The sequence below is a fragment of the Castor canadensis genome, chromosome 9 (assembly GCF_047511655.1).
Source record: "Castor canadensis chromosome 9, mCasCan1.hap1v2, whole genome shotgun sequence".
Classification (NCBI taxonomy): Eukaryota; Metazoa; Chordata; class Mammalia; order Rodentia; family Castoridae; genus Castor; species Castor canadensis.
Genome location: NC_133394.1, coordinates 136,788,246 through 136,809,886, shown reverse-complemented (window position 1 = coordinate 136,809,886; position 21,641 = coordinate 136,788,246). Strand labels below are relative to the sequence as shown.

The window sequence follows — 21,641 nt, the reverse complement described above, 5'->3', positions numbered from 1 at the left end:
TAAGAGTGTATCTCCTATCATCGTTTCGGGGCAACTGGCTTAATGGATAAGAAGTCACTTATCTTTAAAAAATAATTTGACCTTGCCAAGAGTAAGCAAGCATATTAAATCGCTGTGGCTCTCTCTCTCTCTCTCTGCTCTTCGCTCGCTCTCATCCCAGGTACTTATAAGTCAGCATCTTTGGTAGCCCACAGGAAAATGCAGAATCCTGCTTTGCTCTCAAACTGTACCTCAGAGCACGCAGTCTTAAAAGTAATCTGAGAGGTTAAGGAAGAAGAGAAAAATGGTCCTTACAAAATTGTTTCACATCATGGGCAATTCATTTTATAAAACCCACAATAAAAGTTTTCATTGCTAGAAGAACAGGCACATAATTATAGGGACAAATTAACCTTGTTTAAAATGTGAGGTCTGGAATAGGGAATTGTGGAAGAACAATTTGGCTCTCATGTTAACAAGGCAATCTTTCATGTTCATCTTTTTATCTTCTTTGTGTGTTCACCTCATTCAGAGGTGAACCATCTGCTGGGCTGTACTTCCATGACAGTATATACAGATAGACGTACATGGACAAATAAAGACGGCATATGTGTAAGGTTACTACACAGCACACACAGGTGCTGTACAAACAGACCGTATGTCCAGTGCAGCATCTTGAACCAGGATGACTGTAACCTAGACTAACACCTTTAAAGTAAATCTATGAGGCAGTGAGCCATTTTTTTTTCCTGATTCCACTTCACAATTTCCTTCTTATGAATTTGGGTCTCCAGCTTTTGGACCATGAACATACCTAGGCATAGGAATTTTTATTTCAATGATTCACTTGAGATTCTGGAAGGTTAGAAAAGTCTATGACATAAGTCTATAAACTTCTTGGAGTGTCCAGAGTTATCTGACATAAAATCATTGGTCTCTATCCTAACAAAACACAAAATACTACTTTCTGAAATCATTGTGCCGACTTAATCAGATAGATTCTCACTTTCCATTCCAAATTACCATGGCTGAGAACTAGAATCAACTCCCATGAAAGACAGCAGCCAGCCTCCTCTCTAGTAGCCACCATGTTCATGGCCAAGTGCCACCAGCAGGGTATTGTGTGTTGGTAATTCATGGTCATGCAACCTGCATCCTGTGACTTGCTATTTATTAGCAAGGGTTGATGCCAAGAGACACAGCCCTGTGGGCCAGACACCTGAGCCACATTTTTCCAGTGGTCAGCATAATGGCAAGGAGGAAAGAAGGTGATAAACCAGATGTTCCCAAGATAAGCCAGATGTTATCAAGCCAAAAACTCTAAAACAGTGTTTCACTAAGGTGTACAAATGAACACACACACACACTACTTAGTCTCCCTGCAAGATAAGCTGATGGTAGAAACTGAAAATAAAGCCACACAGCCTGGGTCACATTGTTGCTTCCTGATTTGTAAGTCTCCAAAATGAACATCTAACTGATTTACATCCAGAATTTGGAATTTTGTGGTAGACTACAAATGCAAAGATAAGTACAACATAAATTTTTAAAATACTCCATGAGTTTCAACATTCTTATGTTCTTCTGTTACAGCCAATTATCTCTCCACTTAAATGACTATTATTTTCTTACTTGAAGTCTGTGTTCTCTGCAAGTGTCATTACCAAGTGTGGCAAAAATCTGGTTGTGGCTGTAAATTTAATTTAACTGACAAACATTTATTGATGGCAAATTGGAAGTTCTAGAAATCTTTAAAAAGCGATTATTGTAAATTAATTTAGACCTCCTACATAACAAAGGAGAATTTATTCTACCAATGATTAAACTAAGGTCAGGTTGTTTTTACACATCTTTTTCTTTTTTTCTTGTCTGTTTGTTTTGTTACAATTCCAAGAGGTTTGCCATTCATAGAAAAATCTGCCTGACCACAGGCACAGTCAGAAGCAGGGATTCATTACCATGGAAGGCTGCAGAGCTTCCTCCAAGGAGACAAGTGAGAAAAAGCAGGCTCCACGTAAATGTGTGGATTGGGTTAAATACACTCTGAGTCTAAGGCAGCAGCAGATGGAAAGCCCCTTTGTAAAATGACTCACGAGTCTAAGGAAGTCCTTAGGCTTCTAAAGGTAAGCAGGCACATAGCCAGAAAGGTTTCCATGAAGTTCTGGTTCTCTTCGGAATGTGTTTGAGTTAGCATTCCTGACCACCTCCCTCTACACACAACTCGTATTTATCAGAGCTGATGGAATTTTCCTTCAAGGTGCTTTGAGTCTTTCCCTGGAAGCCATCTCCTCTCTTCTTACCTCATCCTTGCCTGTCCCTGTCTGTCCCTGCACCTGCCTCGAAGTGGGTTTGGAATTCAGCAGGGCCTGCTGTCTGGCTTTCCATACTTCCTATTTGCCTCTACCTCTTGGAACTGTCACTCTTAAGTGCCATCTTCACTGTGTTGCTCTTGTTCAAAAAAATCTTCAGTGACACACTAATTTCTACCATGTAAATGCTAAACACTTACAAATGGGTTCTCATGGCCCACCATGATTGTCTACCTACTGTATATCCAAATATATTTCTTGTGTACCCATTAATACATTTTTTACTTTGAGCAAACCAAGTTCCTCACCTCTCTCTCCCCTCTATGCAAACACTTCACTAATTCTCCTAGCGGCGTTGGTGTATTTATTCTTGCTGTTTCCCTCAATAGCTGGGAATACACCCACAACCGCACACACATATACACATGTATATATGCAAACATAGCCTTGCAATGTTTGTCAATTGCTTATCTACTCATAGATAATCCAATATATTCATGTATGTGTATACAAATATGCAGCCTTACATTATTTTCTAATTGCTAAAATATAAAAATATTCACGCACTTGGATATATGTATACACATTCAGTCTTGTATTATTTATTGATTATTCTGCATTTCTTCATTTTGCTTCCCAAACTAGATTTAAATTCTTCAGAAAACAGAATATCTTTTGTGCTTTGTAAGTACTTGCTTTGTAGATATTTGCTTAGAAAAGCAAATATCTGAGAAAACTTCAATGAACAAGACTTCTAGCTCTCAAAATGCTGTGTCTATTGAATTACCAAGTTTGTTCATTTTCACTTTTTTGATAGGTGTATAATATGCCCAATCTTGAAAACTTAATATGTAACTGAAAACCAAAAGAAAAAAAATACAAGATTAGGTATACTCCCACCAGGATGATAATGTAATCTTGAAAGCTTCTACCACTCACTTCCTTGCAAGATAGCATGTACCAGGACACCTCACACACAGACAATACCCTTGTCCGCCTACACAAGTTCAGAGTCTCAGACCTTGCTGAGAGTTCAAGTCAGTACCAAACAAGAATACCGGCCACAGCTGTGGAGTCCCGTGGGCCTTGTGAGCAGTGAACTCAAGACAAGCACATTCTCACTTGCCACCATTCTAAGGAACCCCAAGTAGCTGCATTCAGAAGGCCAAGTGAATGAATGAAAGATGCTCATTCAATTGTATCACAGAGGCATTCAAGCAGGTGTTAAAATAAAGGACAGACAGGGTGGCCCACAGTGACCTAGAAAGGCCCCAGTGCTATTTAAACGAACTCCATGCCACCCATCTTTAAATACTGCCGTGCTGTAAAAGCAATCCTTTATTCTCCTCCTTCAAACAATACACAAAGGCAACAGGGGGAAGGAAGTTATGTTGCAATATTCTGAAACATAAATCTTGCTCCCAGTCAGTCCAGGGACAGCATCCTGTTTTCCCTACACGTGGGTCAGAGTCACTGGAGGCAACCCCTACAGGCCCTGAGCCCTGTTCTTCAAAGGGCTTCTGAATTACACCTGATCACCTCCATTTACACATCCAACCATAGGTTGTGCAAGCAAAAACTTCTGTTTGTGAGTCCAGTTACTCAAAAGACGTGTATAGTTGCACACTGGCTCAGCTTGACTCCCATTCAGAATTTACTCTTTCCCAAATTGTGACATTCAACTTCATCCTTTTTTTGTATTCCTACTTATTTTAAGTTTCTGAAGTTGGGGAAAAATGAAACTTAGATTTGACTGTATGGAAGAGGCAGAAGAAAGAGCTGTCTAGGCACTCCCAAAGTTTGAACATTCTGAAATTTATGTAACTCTAAATCTTACTTTCTGCTTTGATGACAATTCAGAAATCCCTTGGCCAATTTCCAGCACTGTCATGAACATGGTTCTTGAGCAGGGAAGTGTTTAACTCTTTGATGCCTTATTTTATCCAGGGAGTCAGAGGCAGACAACACTTGCTATTGGCAGGTCGGTGCAGGCAGAACCCTGACTGGCTTGCTCAAGACCAAGGCCTTCTCAAATGTGATGAGGGAGACATCTGAGTTTAACACTAGAGGGCAAAGAGTCAGAAGTCAGAATGCTATGCAAATCTCCTGATGTTGCTGCTCTTGGTGAGAGTGTTGCCACATATGACCTTACCCTTTGCCTAGACAGAAAAGAACGGCTTCTGTGACATCAGAGCAAACTCTCATAGGGACTTATCTAAACCCTAACTTTTGCCATCACTAAGAGAATACCTGACATATTAGTCCTGAGGCTCAGGCATCTTAATTTTATGACTTCTCATTCTGTATCTTTATTAATATACATTAATTGCAAAATTAATGGGCTTCACTATGACACTTTCAATCTTTACATCCAGAATCTCACTATGCTTTGTCTCATCAAACTGACCAATCCATCTTTACAACTTCATAAAGGGGAATTTTACTAACACAAAGAAACAAAGATAACACAAACTTACCACTACTGTTATTTAAAAATCAGCTCTTTGTTGTGGTGTCCTGTGCATTGTAAGATATTTAGCACCATGCCCAGTCTCTACCCACTAAAGGCCAGTAGCTTCACCTTACGCCCACTCATAACAAACAAACATACCTCCAGACACTGTCAAATGTCCCCTGGGAGGCAAAATTGCCTTTGGTTGAGAATCATTGGTTTAAAATGACCAAATGAGAGATTAAATTAAATGAACCTCAAGTTTTAGAGCACTGAAAACAATTCTATCAGTGGTAGGAAGTTCTATCGGGGAAACAAAAGGAAGGTCGTTACATAGATTGGGCATCTATATATAGATAACTGACTAGCTACTGAGGCAAGCCCTGAAGCTATAAATGGGAAGTACACCATACAGAAACCACAGCAAGAAATATGGAGACATAGGGTCATAGACAAAGTAGTGTATGAAACCTGTCAGATACTGATTGTCACATCACTTCCTTTTACTCATTCTCAAACCACCATCTACAAAACACATGGCCTTCACCCAGTATGGAACAGTTGAGGCTGACTATTAGTTACGAGGTCTATAGAGATGGACATTTTTTAAAGTACTGTTTACTTAATGCTGCATGACTTAGAATGAGCCTGTAACCTGACAAGCGTATTGAATGAGGAATTTCAGTTAACCAGTTCTAACCAGCCAATCCTCACATGAACTTTCTAAGACCCACTTACAAGCCTGGGAAAGTGTAGCTAACCACAGACCTTACGTGTTTTCTCCACTTTGCTGTCTGTCCCTCCTCAGTCTGAACTTTCCTACTTTAAGCATTCTTTTAAGACCCTGTTAATACTCCACACATATTTTTAAAATCTTACCCATCAGCAGAACTGACAGCCCCTTGGGCTCACCAGCTACCTGTGCCATGTCGACCAACACAGAAAGTAAATATTCTGTTCTATTTTTAAATATATTGGGCCAAGAAGCAGCTTGTTACTTCTTTGTAAAGGATGGCTGTCACCCAAATTCACTGTCTCCCTATTTTTATCAATGATATAGACTTTGAAGTGAGATAAATTTAGAAATTCAGATACCAGGTCTTCATTTGTCAACTGTGTGATTTGGAAAAAAAATCACATAACCTCTCTGAAACTCAGTGCCTGCATATGTAAAACAGGAATGATTGTAAAACAATAATAGGTTGCTTTGCCTGATGAGTGAGGTGACATACAGAAAGCAGGAGTGTTTCAAAATTTGGCCATAGTTGTTGCTATTGTTAAGGTTATAGACATAATTATATTCATCATTTACTTATTTAACAGTCATTTATTCAGTATCTTCTGTGCTGGTGGGAGGGGTGGATTCAATACTGTAAAATTGGCTTTCTTAAAGACCCAACATTTCAATCAAACAACATTGAAGACACCCAATAAATGCCTTCATGGTTGGTTAACAGAAGTTTTGTAAACAGCCTGGCGTGTAGCAGGTGCTCAGAAAATGTTAGATGACGAAGGTACTGGTGGTTTTGATATTGAAAGCTAGTTGATTTGGCAGTCTTTATTCAATTTACGTGTCAGAGTACTCACTAAATGTTTGTCTCTATAATAAATGATTCATTTTCAAGCAAATGAATGCTGATCTTGTGAGAAAGAACCTCTTTTCTCTAAGTAACACTTTAATAGGAGTAGATTAACATTCTTTATTATAGGGTACGCTCAAATAAGAGTCTAGAGTCTGGGAGGTAATTTTCACCACTGAAGGGTAAATGAATTTTGACTAATTTATAAGTATATATTAGATTTGTTGAGCTTAGAAGTTTCCATCATACAAAGAAATTAGGGGTATAAAGCAAAGATACAAGAGTAATAATAAAAACTGTTCACTTACTTGGCAAAACAAAAGTAGATACCTACTCCTTTAGCTCAAAAGAAATGCCTTCATATGTATGTATATAAATACATATATATGTATGTGCATATGTATATATATACTAATTTATATTAGATACCATTTATTGCTAAGTTACTTTCTGTAGGAAATAGGCATAAACAGGTTTAGAATTTTGTTCTTCTCTATCACAAATTCTTTCACAACCCCTTGTATTTCAACACAGCTTAGTGCACAGTTGTCAGTTCTTAGCCTCTTAATTCTTAAAACAAAAAAATCCATTTGTTTTCCAAATACTATTTTACGAAAAATAGAAACTATCTCAGCATGATGAAAAGTTTCTTAATGACAGCAAAGTGAGACCCCATTATACTTTCAGGACTATTACCATGTCAGTTTGGCCCAAGCCAGGGTCAATAAGAAATGAATTTTTCCAAAAGAGGTCCTTACCTCAAATATGTTTGAAGGCTCATTGTTGTACTGGTTTGATATGATTTCTGATTGATCGCTGCACCACTTGAGCCCACCCAGAAAGCTGTCTGTATCCAAGTCATTCACATCTAGTTCAGAAAGATCAAGTTCAGGAAGATCTGGGCAAAGAGGCTGGTCTTCCCCAACCAGAGCAGCACACTGCAGGGAGGCAGAAAAGAAAAACAAAATCTTTCATTAACTGCAGGAATTTATTAAACTGTAATAGCATGTGATAGGAATTAAGCTGGTTAATTCAAAGACATCACCAAAGCTGGCCTCTGGGGCCTTAATCACCAATGGAAACACCCTAAATTCTTTTCTCACTTGGCTCCCAAAGGATACATTGCCTGACTTATTTCATCCAAAACTCTACCTAGAAATCCATGATAAATGCCAAGCTTCCATGAACCCTTCTGTGATTCCTCCAGTTAGAAATCAATGGAATTTGTCCATTCCTATTGGATTGTTAGCATTTACCAAGTTTCAGATTGTCTTATGGTTAAATATATGCAAAAACTACTCTACACTCTGACAGAAGGATGCCAGCTTGATTGTACCTTGGAATTGTCATCACATTAATGGACACTCAATAAGCAACTCTTAAATGAAAATAAAACACAAGAATTATACTCAGAAAACTTTCTCCACTTGTGTTCTTTCAAGCATTGCAATCCATATAATTCATTTAGCAACTAAAGATGAAAGTCCTTTAATTCATCTCTGCTTCTCTTGAATTGTTACTTAAATCATTCACTCTCACTTGACTTTTGATTAATTTATAGAGTTCATCCTTAACAGGTCAAAAGCCAGTTCCTTGAGATGGAAAAACAAAAAATCATATGTTTTCTATATGGCCTTTATATCTTTCAATGTGAGTAATTTGAAAGTTATGTTGGGAGGGGGGATGGCCTGGCGCTTGGTTAAGAAAAACCACAATAGTGCTACACATGGTCCTTATATTTTGTTCATTACTTAGGTATATCTAAACTATGCTCCAAGTGATTTCAAAGTAACTATTTCTGTTTAGAGTTTTAAAAATGATTTTATTACATTGAAAGAGTTAATATATTCACTACTGTTTCTGGACTTATCAACAACAGTATTTTAAGTTGTTATGTTATTTCATCTTCTGGGAGGAAGAAGGTAGTGTTGTAACTGTCCCATCTGTTGCTTCCTAAGGAAAGTGGCCCCTCTTATCCATGGAGGTAGTCTCCTAGACTTGTCACTGCTGATTTGTCTGCACACTGTAAAGAATTCTGCAGAAACTCATGCTGCAGGGGCCGGATAACGTCAGATTCACCAGGGCCTTATCCACTGCAAGCTAGGAGTCTGAGTCAGGGGTCTCACACTCAGACGTGGGACCCTGATGCCCCGAGCTTCTAAGGTCATGGGAGATGCAGTGGAGTTGTTCACATCAGGCCCTTCCTTGTCATTTAAATTTTAAATAAAACAAGTTATGCAGATTTTTTTTCTGGTGCACCCTGTTATCCTTGGCAGGCACATTGCACGGGTCATATGCAGCAGTGCAGTCATAAGCCACACTCTGAGAAGTAGGCACTGGGTAATGGAGTCAGCAGTTGGTAAGTGGCAGGTGGGAGGAGCCTACAAATCATTGCACTGCTTCCCAAAGACCATCAGGCTCCAGTGACACCCAAGCAGCAGGCACATGGCAATGCAAAGAAAGGGCTGTCCTTTCTACCAACATTCCTGCCTTATCATTTTATTGGGCTTTTCTTTTTACTATCTGAGTTAGTGCAAAGTTACAGATAGGCATACTTCACTGGATTTCTAAGTGGAGGCTGGGCTGAAGAGTAGATCTTGTCCTGGTCCAATGTTCCTGTTTTGTTATGGGTGTAACACTTCCCGGGCTCTGTCTTTGCCCACACTGCTTATCCTCCAAACACAAACAGTGTTAACTCTTCCTTGACACCATCAATGCGAAGGCAAGAAGAGAATTTTGTCAATGGTGCAAAAGCACTAAGATTTCATAGGCTGGGTAGTCCTTTAAAAAGTAAAGCATAAATAACAAAACAGCATCAAAAACTAGAACTAAGCTAGAAAATGTAAGCTGTCTAGCTCTGGCTTAAGTGCTGATTGTGGAGCTCAAACCCATGTCTTGGAATGAGAAAATGTCACACTGACTGATTGGTGGACAACTGCTTACCATCTCTCTCTTCAACTGCCCTTTCCAGGCATGACTTGTTCAAAACCCTTTAACCTTCCAGAAATATGTACTTGGAAATAAATTCTGACAATCATTGAATAGACTAGATCAATTTGTGTATTTTACTACTGTTTTGTATTTCTCTCTTTCTTCTCTCTCTCTCTCTCCCTCCCTCCCTCCCTCCCTCCCTCCCTCCCTCCCTCCCTCCCTCTCTCTCTCTCTCTCTCTCTCTCTCTCTCTCTCTCTCTCTCTCTCTCTCTCTCTCTCTCTCTCTCTCTCTCTCTCTCTCCCCCCCCCCCTCTCTGTATGTTATGGTTCCAAAAAGTGCCTCTGCCCTTGCCAATGGTGACATGCTGGTAGAATCAGTGTGCTTCTGAATGTGGCATTACTCTAATCTAAAACACATTAGTAGTAGCAAGTGTTCCTGTTATTAATTTATATTTGGCCTTTCGATGATGCCAGACTTAACAGTCCGAGCCCTGTAACTGTCCTTGTCTGACAAGCTGGTATTTACAGCTCCTCTATACAGTTGTAACAGGTGTGCTTCATGCAATTGCACAGACTCGTTCTATGCCTCTTTGTAACTATGACAGCTACTTCACAACTGTAGCCTTAATTTTATAATACGATTTAAGAGGATAAAGCAGTCACTAAACACAAAAGGCTAATTATTGTACGTTATTTCACCCCAACAGACTTTTCTCTTAGTTAAGGAGCAGACAATAAATTAGCTTAACTGCACCGATGATAATGAATCATTATAATTAAGTATAATTCTCCATTAACCTTTTGGAGGTTTTGGTGCCATTGATGGTAAATTTTAAAGAAAGAGTGGACTCGGCCACATTAATTATATTAATGAATAAAAGAATCTTAACTTCTTAAAAAGAATTAGTGAAGAGAAGGGAAAAGGGTGGAGAGGGAGGCAGGAAAGAATGACAATCTTGGTAGTGTGTGTGTCACGTGAATTGTCTCTATCAATCTTAGCAACCTTATGGAAAACCACCTTCATTAAATTGTGAAACACCAGGGACTCTGAGTAGCTCCGGTGATATGGGCCTTTATTAACCAACGTGTTGTCCTGTCATTATGTGCAAAAGGGCATAATAGGTTTTAGGATGACAGCAAATATTAATGATTCAAAAAATGAAAGCTGCCTACACTACCTGCTGCTCGTAATATTTCAGACTGGCGGAGGTGATTCCCAGAGCCACTGCCACGAAGGCAGGGCTTCTAGCAGCTGGCTGCCTGCCGTGCCAGAGCGACTAGCCAGTCACAGCTGACCCAAGACTCAATCCACGGCAGGAAAATTAGCACGAGACACCTCCTCCTTAAGAAAAAAATGTAAAAGGCCAAGACTCTAAAAGCCTCTACATTGGCAAATGAATGCAGGAATTCTGATGATTAAAGTAAATCCTCCTTATTTCCATCTGATCCTGTTCCTCAATCAGCCAGCAGCATCAGGAATAATACATGACGGAAAAATGAAAGTACAGCAGCTGAGACTCACGGTGCCAGCCAGACAACCACCCACAGGACACTCTGGCTACTCAAACAATTAGGACTTTGAAGCCACTTAGAATTCTGACTCTTAATAGCTACAGGACATATAAATTATCCATATCTATTCTGCCTTACCAAGAAATCACAACAAGATAAGCACAATTACAACCCACAACTAAGATCTGCCAAGCCAAGAGAGGGCAAAAGAAGCTAACATTTTTGCCAACCCAGCAAAGAGTTAAGAATCCAGGGCACGCCTCACTAGATAGGAAAAATGCATTCACAGACGGCCTTGGTCAAATTATTTTCACTTTAGATGTGTATCATTGCACCACATGGACATCTTATTTAATCAAATCACGTGTGGCACTTGATCCTCCCCCCCCCCTTACCCTATGTGCCCCCAGCTACCCGGAGGAGGAAGCCCTGGCAATCCTCTGCCAGATTCATTGTTAGTAGCTCGGATCCTCTGTGCAATTCAATTCGGGTTCATCTCACCAGAGTCCACAGAAAGTTTTGCTTGTTTCCCAAGTTGCCCGAACTTTCCGAGAACATTCCATTGTGCTGAATGCAAACACGCCGAGGTCCTCTGTCCCCCGCTCTAGACTCCAGAGATTACGAGGAAAACGCTTGCAGTTTTTCCCCCCTTTATGAATTGTAGCCAGCCAAGACTGTGGAATTGATATATTGCCATCTATTTTTACACAAGCAGCGAGCAGCTCCACACACAGTCCTGCATAAACTCTATTCTCTCCTCCGCTTCAGGCAGCTCTCCGTGGTACAGGGAGATTTAACCATTGGCTTCCCTGCCACTGGCGCTCACGCAAAACCATGCACTTTCAGGCTTTGTGAAAAACCTGCGAGCCAAATCTTCCTACCACATACAGGAGTTTTAGAGGTAGCTGCACCCTTGTTTGGGGTTCTGTGGGAAAAGCTATCTAAAATAGCCCAGCAGGATTATTGAGGGTTTTGTAAGTTCTCTGTCTGATGAACAGAGAGAGAGTAGGGGAAAAAATCCGGACTAGAGTCAAAACGACTATATTTGAACACATCCATTTTAATGTTTATTTTCATTTTCTTATTAAATAGAAATGGCATTTTTCCAAGCAGGCCACTAAACACCATTGGAAAGACCTCAGCTTCTGATTCATATCAATATCTTAGAGCATAAATATTGCATCTGAGCAGAAACAGAGCCAATGACACATGGGAAGAGTTTCTAACTGCTACAGACACTGATGACAACAACTAAGCTTTGATTTGCTCAAGGCACCTCAGAGCCACCTTAAAATAGCAAACTTACTGGAGTTAAGATAAGATTGAGATTCCCCTCCTAGAGCTCCTTCCTGGCTACTTTTCTGCCTGCTCTCCTTTCTCCCAAGCCCATCCCCCCTTACAGGAATAACTGCGTCTCAGGGAAGCTTCAGTCCTGCAAAGCCCAGCCCGCCCAGCTCACCTCGATGTCACTCCATACAGAGTCCTGGCTGCACATGTCCCACGCCATCCAGCTTCTGAATGACGCCAGTCAAGCTTTTTCTGCTCCAATCCACAGTGACACAGAGCACACACTCATGCAGGCAACCAGCCCCTTACTGAGAGTGAACTGAAGGCACCTGTCTTACTACAGTCCCCAGTCACATGACAAAGCTATTAAAAAGTAGGCTGGGCTGTCACTCACCCAGCCTCCCTTCTCCTGTGCAGCTTGCTGCTCAAACTCGTGACGTCACTCAAAGGCAGCCCTCTGCCTCAGTGAAGTAACGCTTACAAAAAGAGAGAGAGAGAAAGAAAGAAAAAGAAAGGAAGCACTTGGACTTTGGAGGCTTCAAGCATCATGCTGTGATTAAAGCCAGCTTTGAATGCCAGAGATTCTAACGGAGCCCTGGCCATATAATAACCAAAATCCCCTGCAATCTTTTTTTAATTTATTTTTCTTCCAAAACAAGCAAGTGGCAAAGCTCCCTGATCCATGGCAAAGTAACTATACTCTTGGCTAAAATGTATACTCTAAGGACTCTAGGATCTCCAAGAGTAGACCCAGACTCAGTTTGGAACTAATGCAAGGAGCTTGTCACATGATGCATTTTTATGAGACATTTTCTAATCGGGGGGAGTGTTTGAAAGCAGCCAACAAGGCATCTTTTTTGGCTTGTTTAATCAACAAAATATCCTGTAATTTGTTAAGGTATAAACAAACTCCTCCACCTAGGAATCAACTGTCCCCGTGACAGTAGGGAACACCAGCTCCTGAACTGTTACTGCAGTTTGCTTTGCTCCATATAAGGACAGCAAGCCACAAACCCTGTCCTTCTAATGATTGCTATTTCTTTCCTAGGCTCCAGAAAACAAATGTTAGTAAATACAGTTGCTGCTGCCGAGCCCACAACAGCTTAGATTCTCAGCTGCCTTTTTTTCATACATGTAGCATTTCCTCTCTAACTGCCTTAGGGTGCCTTAGGTTTATTCAAAAATAAACACAGGATTCCAACCCTACTGCCCTGGGTTGTACAGTTTGGAATCAAGAATGCCCACAGATTGAAGGAAAAATAGCAGCATATTATTAGGAGAAATATTCATTTCTCCAGGTTTGTTTTATAATTTTTTTCAGCCCACCTTGAGACAATGAGGGCTAATGCAGGTGCAACTGTTTTATGATGACAGTAGATACTGAACACATAACAAACTGTCACTGCTTAACCCTTCCAAGTTCCAATGGGACGTGTGTGGATCTTGGTGAGTATACATATTTTCATAAAATTTCAAGCCCCACAGACTTTCAAAACCAGCTCAGTTCTTTTCCTTGACAGTAATTTATCTGAAAACAAACTCTCCCTGGATCTAAAAATAACTTATAAATCACTATTAGCTTAGGTTCCTATTTTGCTGAGGTTTATTTAATGCATTTTTTATTGCCCATCTCGTTAGAAAGAAAAAAAAGTAGTGATTTTTCTATTTTTCTCTAACTCCTATTTGTTAAATATTCAATGACTCAAATAGTAAAGTAACAGAAAGAATTACAAAACAATAAAACAACCACCACAACAAAAACATCAAACTACTGCTTCTTCTTCCAGAGCACAAATATTGTGAGGTTTGTCTGTGCTGATATCTGCAACAAGTTGCTAGTGAATTTCTGAATACTGTGATGAAATTGAGAGTTTGTCATTACTGGATGTTAAAAAGATCGCCAACAGCTTTGACATTTAAAGTTAGCTGAATGCATTTCACTGGCACATTTTCCCTCTTACAGATAGCAGAAAATTACTGTGGATTAAATTTTCTAAATCAAAAAAGAACAGGCAAACACAACCTCAGGAAGGCTTTTATACATGCAATTAGTTGTACTACTCTGCACTCCCCACAAAGAAACACTAATTTTCTCCCAATTAGCTTCTGACTTAATGTAAAACTTCGGTTAAATTATTAAAATTTGGGACAAAGGTCATTGCCTCTGCCCTCAACACAGTCAACTGTGAAATAATACTGGTCACTTGGCTAAGAAGAGTCAATGTTTATTAATTATTATCAAGTGATCCTTGCATCATGACAGCCACTGATACTTTTGTTTGTCTTTGTCCATTGCTGGGCATCCATCACACTTTCTAAAAATCCTATTCTCACCTTTTAAAGATGTTCTTTGCACTGAACGTGTTCTATAACTGAAGTTTGGTTTGTTTGTTTTTTGCTTTTTTGATGTTTTAGCCTGCTCTCATTGTGTTGGTGAGGTTTTCTTGTTCGTTTTTTACCACCTAATTCTACCTTCAAGAAAATCAAATAAACATATCCACTGAGACCACAGGGGAATTCAAACTTGCTGGTTTTCCCCTTTAGCATCACAAAGAGGCTGTTTAGAATTAAAAAGCATTTAAAAGGCTCATAAACTAAAACAGATTGTATCCCACCAAAAAAAAAACCATCTACTGTACAAATCAAAATCTAAACAGATTCACAGCACAAATCAGAGTATCTTCACTATTTTTTTTGTAAAGTCTCAAAATTACAACTCTAATGAGAGGGATATTTTAGAAATCTTATAATTTGGTTAATTAACTCTTCAAATTAGAAATTCTCTTCTGTCCATTTTTTTTCCCCCCTCAGGAGAACTTAAAAATGTTAGTTGCTCACCAACCTTGGTCTTGTCTGGCTCCCTGGGTGCTTTCTATATTTAATTCTTCCTCTGTCTTGTCTGCCTACAGCTTTCCTTTCACCCCTTCTACAATGCTTTCCTCAAGATCTCTAAATGTTTGGTTTCAGTCAACAGGGATCTATTGAAACTTTCCTGTGTGCGCAGCAATGCATGGCAAAGGCTGCCAAGAAAGCACAGGACAAGGACACCAGGGAGCTTGTCATTTAATGGGATGACAGCCTTTAAAAATGGGACTAAGTTTGTTGTAAAAAAGCAGTTATCATTTTGCTCAATACTCAGTTCTTCTTCTCTTTAAAACACACCCTGCTTAGGTACAAGGTCCTTTCACTGGCCATTATAGTTCACACCCAAATCAACTGCAGTTTTCTCAAAACAATAGGAAGAGGTACTTATTAACGTCTGTTGAGTGCCTATAACGTTGCATATCTATACGGAGCCTAGATCCCACCCCCCTGGCTTCCCTCTTCTCAATAGTTCTGTTAAGGTTTGTTTTCTAAGGTCCCAACATTGGTGGAGGCAGGGAAATCTCGGTTTTGAGTTGATAAGAAGAGAGCCAGACAAACAGAAAGAGACACAGGTAGAAAGACAGAGATCTGAAAAACAAAAACACTTGATGAAGTGTTCCCCAAAGTACAGGCTTTTTCTCTCCTCCACATGTCAGACATGTGCCAATTTCTGACAAATAAATACACTCAAAGCCAAACACTGAAACTCAAATACCAGAAACAATTGATTTTGATATCAACATTGTATACAAGTAAGCACAGAAGGCAACTCAGAAGTAAAGACTACTAGTATAACTATCTTTGTTCATTTGTCTTATAAACTTACAATAAACTAGTGAAAATTGAAGGTTAAACTTCTAAGGAAGAAAGGTGGAGAGGAAATCACATACAGCCAAGCTTGCATGAGATAGCCATCAAGATCAGCACTTCATATAAGACATCTCAATCAATGTAGTCCTCAGAACTTTCCCATAAGGATAAGCTGTGCACCCATTAGAAAAGTGAGATAGGTAAGGTAAAAAGCAACCAAATCCCAAAAGCCTATCCAGAAGTATCTGAAGTTTCAAACATTAGAATAGTAAGCATCCCCAAACCAAAGGCCCTGTAAATACTGGGGAGCAACTTTGAATGGAAAGTGTCTATCTGACCGGAAACCAATATTCCCAGGAATGCTGCCTGCCCGGAGCATTCTTCCAGAAAGGAAAGGGGCCTGCCCAGAACTACTAATATTTGTATAGTTAATCATTGCCAAAAGGCATTCGATTGTTTGCTTTTAATTCCTAGAGGGACCCAATGATCCTGATACCCCACACAGTTTCTGAGACCACAATCTGAGTCAGTGATTTGAAGCTAAGAATGCACAGGGCACAAAAGTCAAAAGCCAGGTAGGGTATAACAGAGACATCTAGTCTATAAATACACTCAAATTAAATCTTATTTTACACGGACTGCTCTAGTGATGTCAAATGAGAACAAAGAACCTTTGGGGAAACAAGTGGAGGAAAGTTAGTGGACAACTTTAATACCTGCTAGCATTTATGTTTTTCATTTTTTAATAAACAAGATATGATAGACAACCACAGCAACACAGCTCTCATCTCCAATAAAACCTTCTGCAGACCAGCCCCATGGAACTGAGCCAGCCTCAATTTTAACTTAGATCTCAAAAAGTGCTGTTGGCATTTTTCATATTACAACAAAAAATAGCGTGAAAATTAATCTGAGTTGTAGTCAGTTGAACTAATATAAACATAAAGCAAGAAGTATATTTATAAGGAACACAGATGATAATAAATGAATGGTTAAAATCTGATTTTGTCAGCTGTTCAAATCAGTCATATTTTTCAATCTAATAGATATTTCTATTTTCCTTAATTATTTCAGATTAATTCATCTATAATTCAGAGATACTGATTATGTAAGTAAAAGTTGGTGAAAAGGGTTATTTACCATTTTTATTGTTTATTGGAACTGAAAATAAGGTACATCCCATTTTATTAAATTTGGTGTTATTTAAAAATTTAAAGAATTACTGAATGTCACAAACTTAATATTTCATTTATTAAGAAAGAAATTTTATCCCACTATCTGCATTTAGTAAGGGGTAGAGAAAACCAGAGTACACAAATTATTTTGAAAAAAATTGTCAGTTTCCTGATAGTTATTGTAGGAGCTTGGGACTTAATTAGCTTAACTTTTCTTAACTTTAGGGGAGAAAACTGTATGTACAAATAGTCTCAAAAAGGAGGAATGAATGAGTGAGTTTCATTATTCTACTTTTTTATCACATCATCAGAGCCTTGGAAGGATTTGTTTCTGTTACAGATTTTTTTAGTACTTTTTGATATTTGTATTTTACTCTAGTGAGCTTAATACATATGTATATATACAAAGTGTGGGAGAAGTAAAAGGGAAATAAATTCTCATCTTAAGACACAATTAGCTTTAATGTCTAAGCTAAATTTTGTGATAATACATAAAATCTGGTTTGATATTTACTAACTCATTTAAACATAGCACCTGTGGCTCACGTCTATAATCCTAGCTACTCAGGAGGCAGAGATCAGGAGGATTGTGGGTTCAAAGGCAGCCCAGGCAAATAGTTCCATGAAACCCTATCTCAAAAAATCCTTCACAAAAAAAGCCTGGTGGAGTGGCTCAAGATGTAGGCCCTGAGTTCAAGCCACAGTACCGCAAAAAAAAAAAAAAAAAAAAAAACAGGATTTCTGAAGAAATATTCTTAACCAAGTAGAATGCTTCTAGGATAACTCTTCACTTTTAACATTTTTAAAGTAGATAGTCACATAAATCCAGAAATTCTACTGCTACAAATCCATCCTAAAGAAATACTAGAGGAATGTGTGAAGAGATTTTTGGGATAAGAATAGTCAATGGTACATCTATTACACTGTTTAAAATTTGAATTCAATGTAAGCGCCCCACATTAATAGGCTTACTTAATAAATTATAAAGAAGTTTGTATACATATACATTCCATGTTATCATTAAAATATAAAATACATTTAGTAGCAAAATGGGAAAATGTTCAAAATATACTTAGATTTAATATTGAACTTGAAGTAACCATAATCATAAAAGGTTTAAATATATATGCATACATATATATGTTTACATATATATACATACATACATACCAGGTAGAAAGAAGAGGAAGGAGAAAACATTTAATAAGCTGTTCATAGTAATGTTCCTAGTAGCTGATGACATTAGAAGTGTTAGTTTGTGAGTGTATATATGTGCCTTTCTGTAATTTTCAAATTTTCCTATAATAAACATGTATAAATAACACATTCAAAAGAATAACTTCATTTTTGAGAAGAATAGGCAGATTCAAAATTAGGGTTAAGGCATAAAGAGAATGAAATAAACATAGCAAAATACTGACATCCCATTCCAGTCTCAAATATTCATCATGTATGTAATATAAAGTCATTTCTGGCTTCCATATTAAGTCTAGCAGCTCCTCCACCCAGGCTGCAAAGCTCAGGTCCATCCCTGAGAGAAGTCACTGTCTGGTCTCTTAGAAACCCTATGAGGCTGGGGTAACAGGGAAAAGAAACTTCAACTAGTGAAACTTGCCTCAGAGGTGGGCCCAATGACTGACTCTCAGACATCACTATCATCTTCACTTAGTTTCTTGAAATTGTATCAAATTAAGTTTTAAACTCTTTCCCTTTAAAAAATAATTATACTTGGTAGAGTTAAAATTTCATCCATTTATACAAAAGTATTTATTAGTCAGAATTTTTCTTCCCTTCTAGCCTAGAGTTCAGAAGCATGGATTGAGAGAAAAAGAATAGTGGGTATCTAAGAATTATATGACTAAACTATTAAGAACATTTCTCAGGAAGAGAGTCTACTGGCTGAAGCGGATGGAATTACAGTCAGGAAAGACTTGGAGGAATTGATGCGAGACAGCGGGGATTCCACTGGAGATCTGAAATTGACTTGATGAGAAAAACACAGTCCATGTTTCAAACAGTGACTTGCAAGTGAACTTCTGGAACATGATCTGACCCTAAGCGTGCACCTGCCCATGTAGAGCTCTCATGGCACTGCCCTGTTCTTGGGCAGGAAACTCATTCATTGAGGGACCTCTAAGTATCACACATGGTACCAACTGACCTCCTTTCCATTCCCTGACGGGGATGGAAATGTCACTACCAGCTAGTTCAATTAGTGTTCATTCAGCTTTCTGTGACTTTACTGGAAGTTGCTCTTCCTACACTGGGGAGATCGTTGTTTTGACCAGAAAGTATTTTTATAAGAAGAGGAACAATGAGGTTGAAATGATAAGATTTAAGGTGGTTGCACAAGGCTCAAGTTTATCTGATAAGTAGAGTGACTTTGTGACTCCTGATTGAGTCCAAAGTGGAAGGAAAGGGATGAATGTGAAGAGCGTAGATCCTCACCCAGCTGTGTCGGGAGCCAGCAATCTGACTGTGGGACGCTCACTCAATGATTTGCAGCCTCAGTTTCTTTATCTGTCAAAGGAGATGGCCAGATTCAATTATACCTAAGAACCCTGACAATTCTAAAAATGAGATCTGTGACTCTCTTGATAGAGCCAGCTCAGGAGAACTTTTGCACAAGGTGAACCCAAATGTCTCATAGCATAGACACTGGGAATCAGGGATAATGTGCAATAAACAGCACAGCTTAATTACTTTTCTATTTACTTTTATAAATATTTAGCTACCAGCCATCCTAGAAAAAGAACACAAGATAACTTGTCACTATAATACTTTAAACCACGAGTACTGGCTGGAAGGAGACCCACCCCTGGAGACCTGTGTTTCTTACAAAGCACAGGATTTGCCCAGAGAAGAGCAGCTTTCACCTGGTTTGTCACTAATTTCACTAAGTGTCATAAGTCACATGTAAGACTGAGCCTCTGTTTGCACAGTAAGTATGAAAACCACACAACTGATGTGGTAGTTACTATTTACTTACGTCTGCACATACAATTAATTACATTATACAGTATAACTTACCAACAGACGATGTGGTTTTGCAACAAATAAGAAATGGTGTTACTCAGAAAGAGAAGATTTAGAAAAGAAGGTAGATTCTAAATTTAGGATTTTGTACATGGGAATGAGTTTTAAGTAACTCCTTTGCCTATTATTATCAGACCACTGCCCCTAAAATAAAAGGCTTACTATATTTAATAAAACAAGATCCTATATATTTTTAATTTGGGAGAATCAGTTAAGATATTACTACAAAAGAAGTTCTTATGTCTATAATATTTTAACATAGCCTTATTAGCAAATGTATTAAATCAGGACCATATCACAGAATGGGCAGTTGATGTATCTCTGGGGGTTACAGTTTCCCTGTTTACCCATTTTCTTGGTGCATACAACCATGTTTAGCAGGTGGTAGAATATCTGTGCTCTGTGCCATAAAATACTACCCACATTGAGGATTTCCCTTTAGGGCTGAATGCATAGCCACAGGCATACTAAATTCCCTACCAGAAAAATTTGGAGAGGAAACAATGATGACACGGACTGGGCAAAGTAAGACTGAGTAAATGATAAACCTCAGAAAAGACAATGCCTTGATAAGCCACCAGCAGCTCCTGTACAATGCTGCATCGTGCACAGCAGTATTAACTAGCATGACATATCTAACTTCTCAGTTTTCTGCAACCAGAAAAAAGAAACAATAGGAAAATGAATCCAGGAAAGCTTGCTTTCGGTGCCTGCGAAACAGTCTGCAAAAGGAGGATGACAAGAATTTCCCTTTTAAACAAACCCTATGCTCTCTTGTTCTGTAAGGAGTCCAGTTTGCACTTTGCCCAAGTTGATAATCGTAATGAATTCTTTCCTTACCTCTTTTCAAAACAAAAATCTCTAACAACTCCTGAGATGGAACTTTCTACCATCCATCTTAGTAGATTCATTTCCATGCAGGGCACCTAAAAATAGGCCACATCTAACCTTTTGCACAGCCATACAAAGTCACTAAGTGGGAACTCCATCCCGTCACTCTCCTGCGGGTATTTTCAGCCTGTGCACTCTTTTGTCTTCTCTATCTATCACATTACCCAGTGTCACATATTATGTAAAGACTTTGGACAAGGGTGGTTTGCTGGGCCACATTATGCCTTGCAAGTTCCGAGCTACCATATTTCAGCTTTGTTATTTCACTTTTTAGAGAGAATCGAACAAAAACATCACCCCCAAGTTTTGAAAATAATAATGCTAAGTAAACCTTTTTATTATACTTTAAATATTATGATTAATTATTGGGGTTCTAATACTTCAAAAGCATGAGAATGAATGAACTTCTAACACCTACCAAATGTGGATAAATCCTACAGATATAATGTGATTCAAAAGAAGCTAGAAAAAACACAAAAAAGTACATGCTCTACAATTCCATCTCTACAAAGCACCCAAGTGGACATACCTAAGTGGCTGAAAGTCAGGAGAGAGTTGGCCCTTGGTGGCATTTGGGGAGAGGTGGGCAAAACAGGCAGTGGGAACTGGAGACCTGGCTACTGTCTCTTTCTTGGTATTAGTGCTGGTTGTGTGGGTATGTTCAATGAGGGAAAATACATTGATCTGAACCTCTCTAAAATATGCACTATTCAGTATCCATACTGTAGTTCCAAAAAAACTTCAAAATACATTGAGAAGAAAGAAAAAGGAATGCCACCAACTTTTCAAGTTTGCTTCTTTTATGTTAATAAAA

The 21,641-nt window shown here is 38.8% G+C and overlaps 1 protein-coding gene and 1 long non-coding RNA gene across 7 annotated transcripts in view; one reads left to right on the top strand and one right to left on the bottom strand.

Moving 5' to 3' along the window:
• Ppargc1a (PPARG coactivator 1 alpha) overlaps positions 1-21,641 on the bottom strand; it is a 628,461-nt gene that overhangs the window by 82,432 nt on the left and 524,388 nt on the right. For 3 of the 5 annotated variants that reach the window (XM_074042525.1, XM_074042524.1, XM_074042526.1), the window contains one exon: positions 7,079-7,258. In XM_074042525.1, the coding sequence (XP_073898626.1) occupies positions 7,079-7,258 (180 nt within the window). Of the gene's footprint in view, positions 1-7,078; positions 7,259-11,264; positions 12,043-12,222; positions 12,395-21,641 lie in introns of those variants that run through there. The other 2 variants (XM_074042523.1, XM_074042522.1) reach the window with 2 other exon arrangements.
• Positions 1-21,641, top strand: part of LOC141411004 (uncharacterized) — a 61,905-nt gene that overhangs the window by 2,276 nt on the left and 37,988 nt on the right. The window lies entirely within an intron of this gene.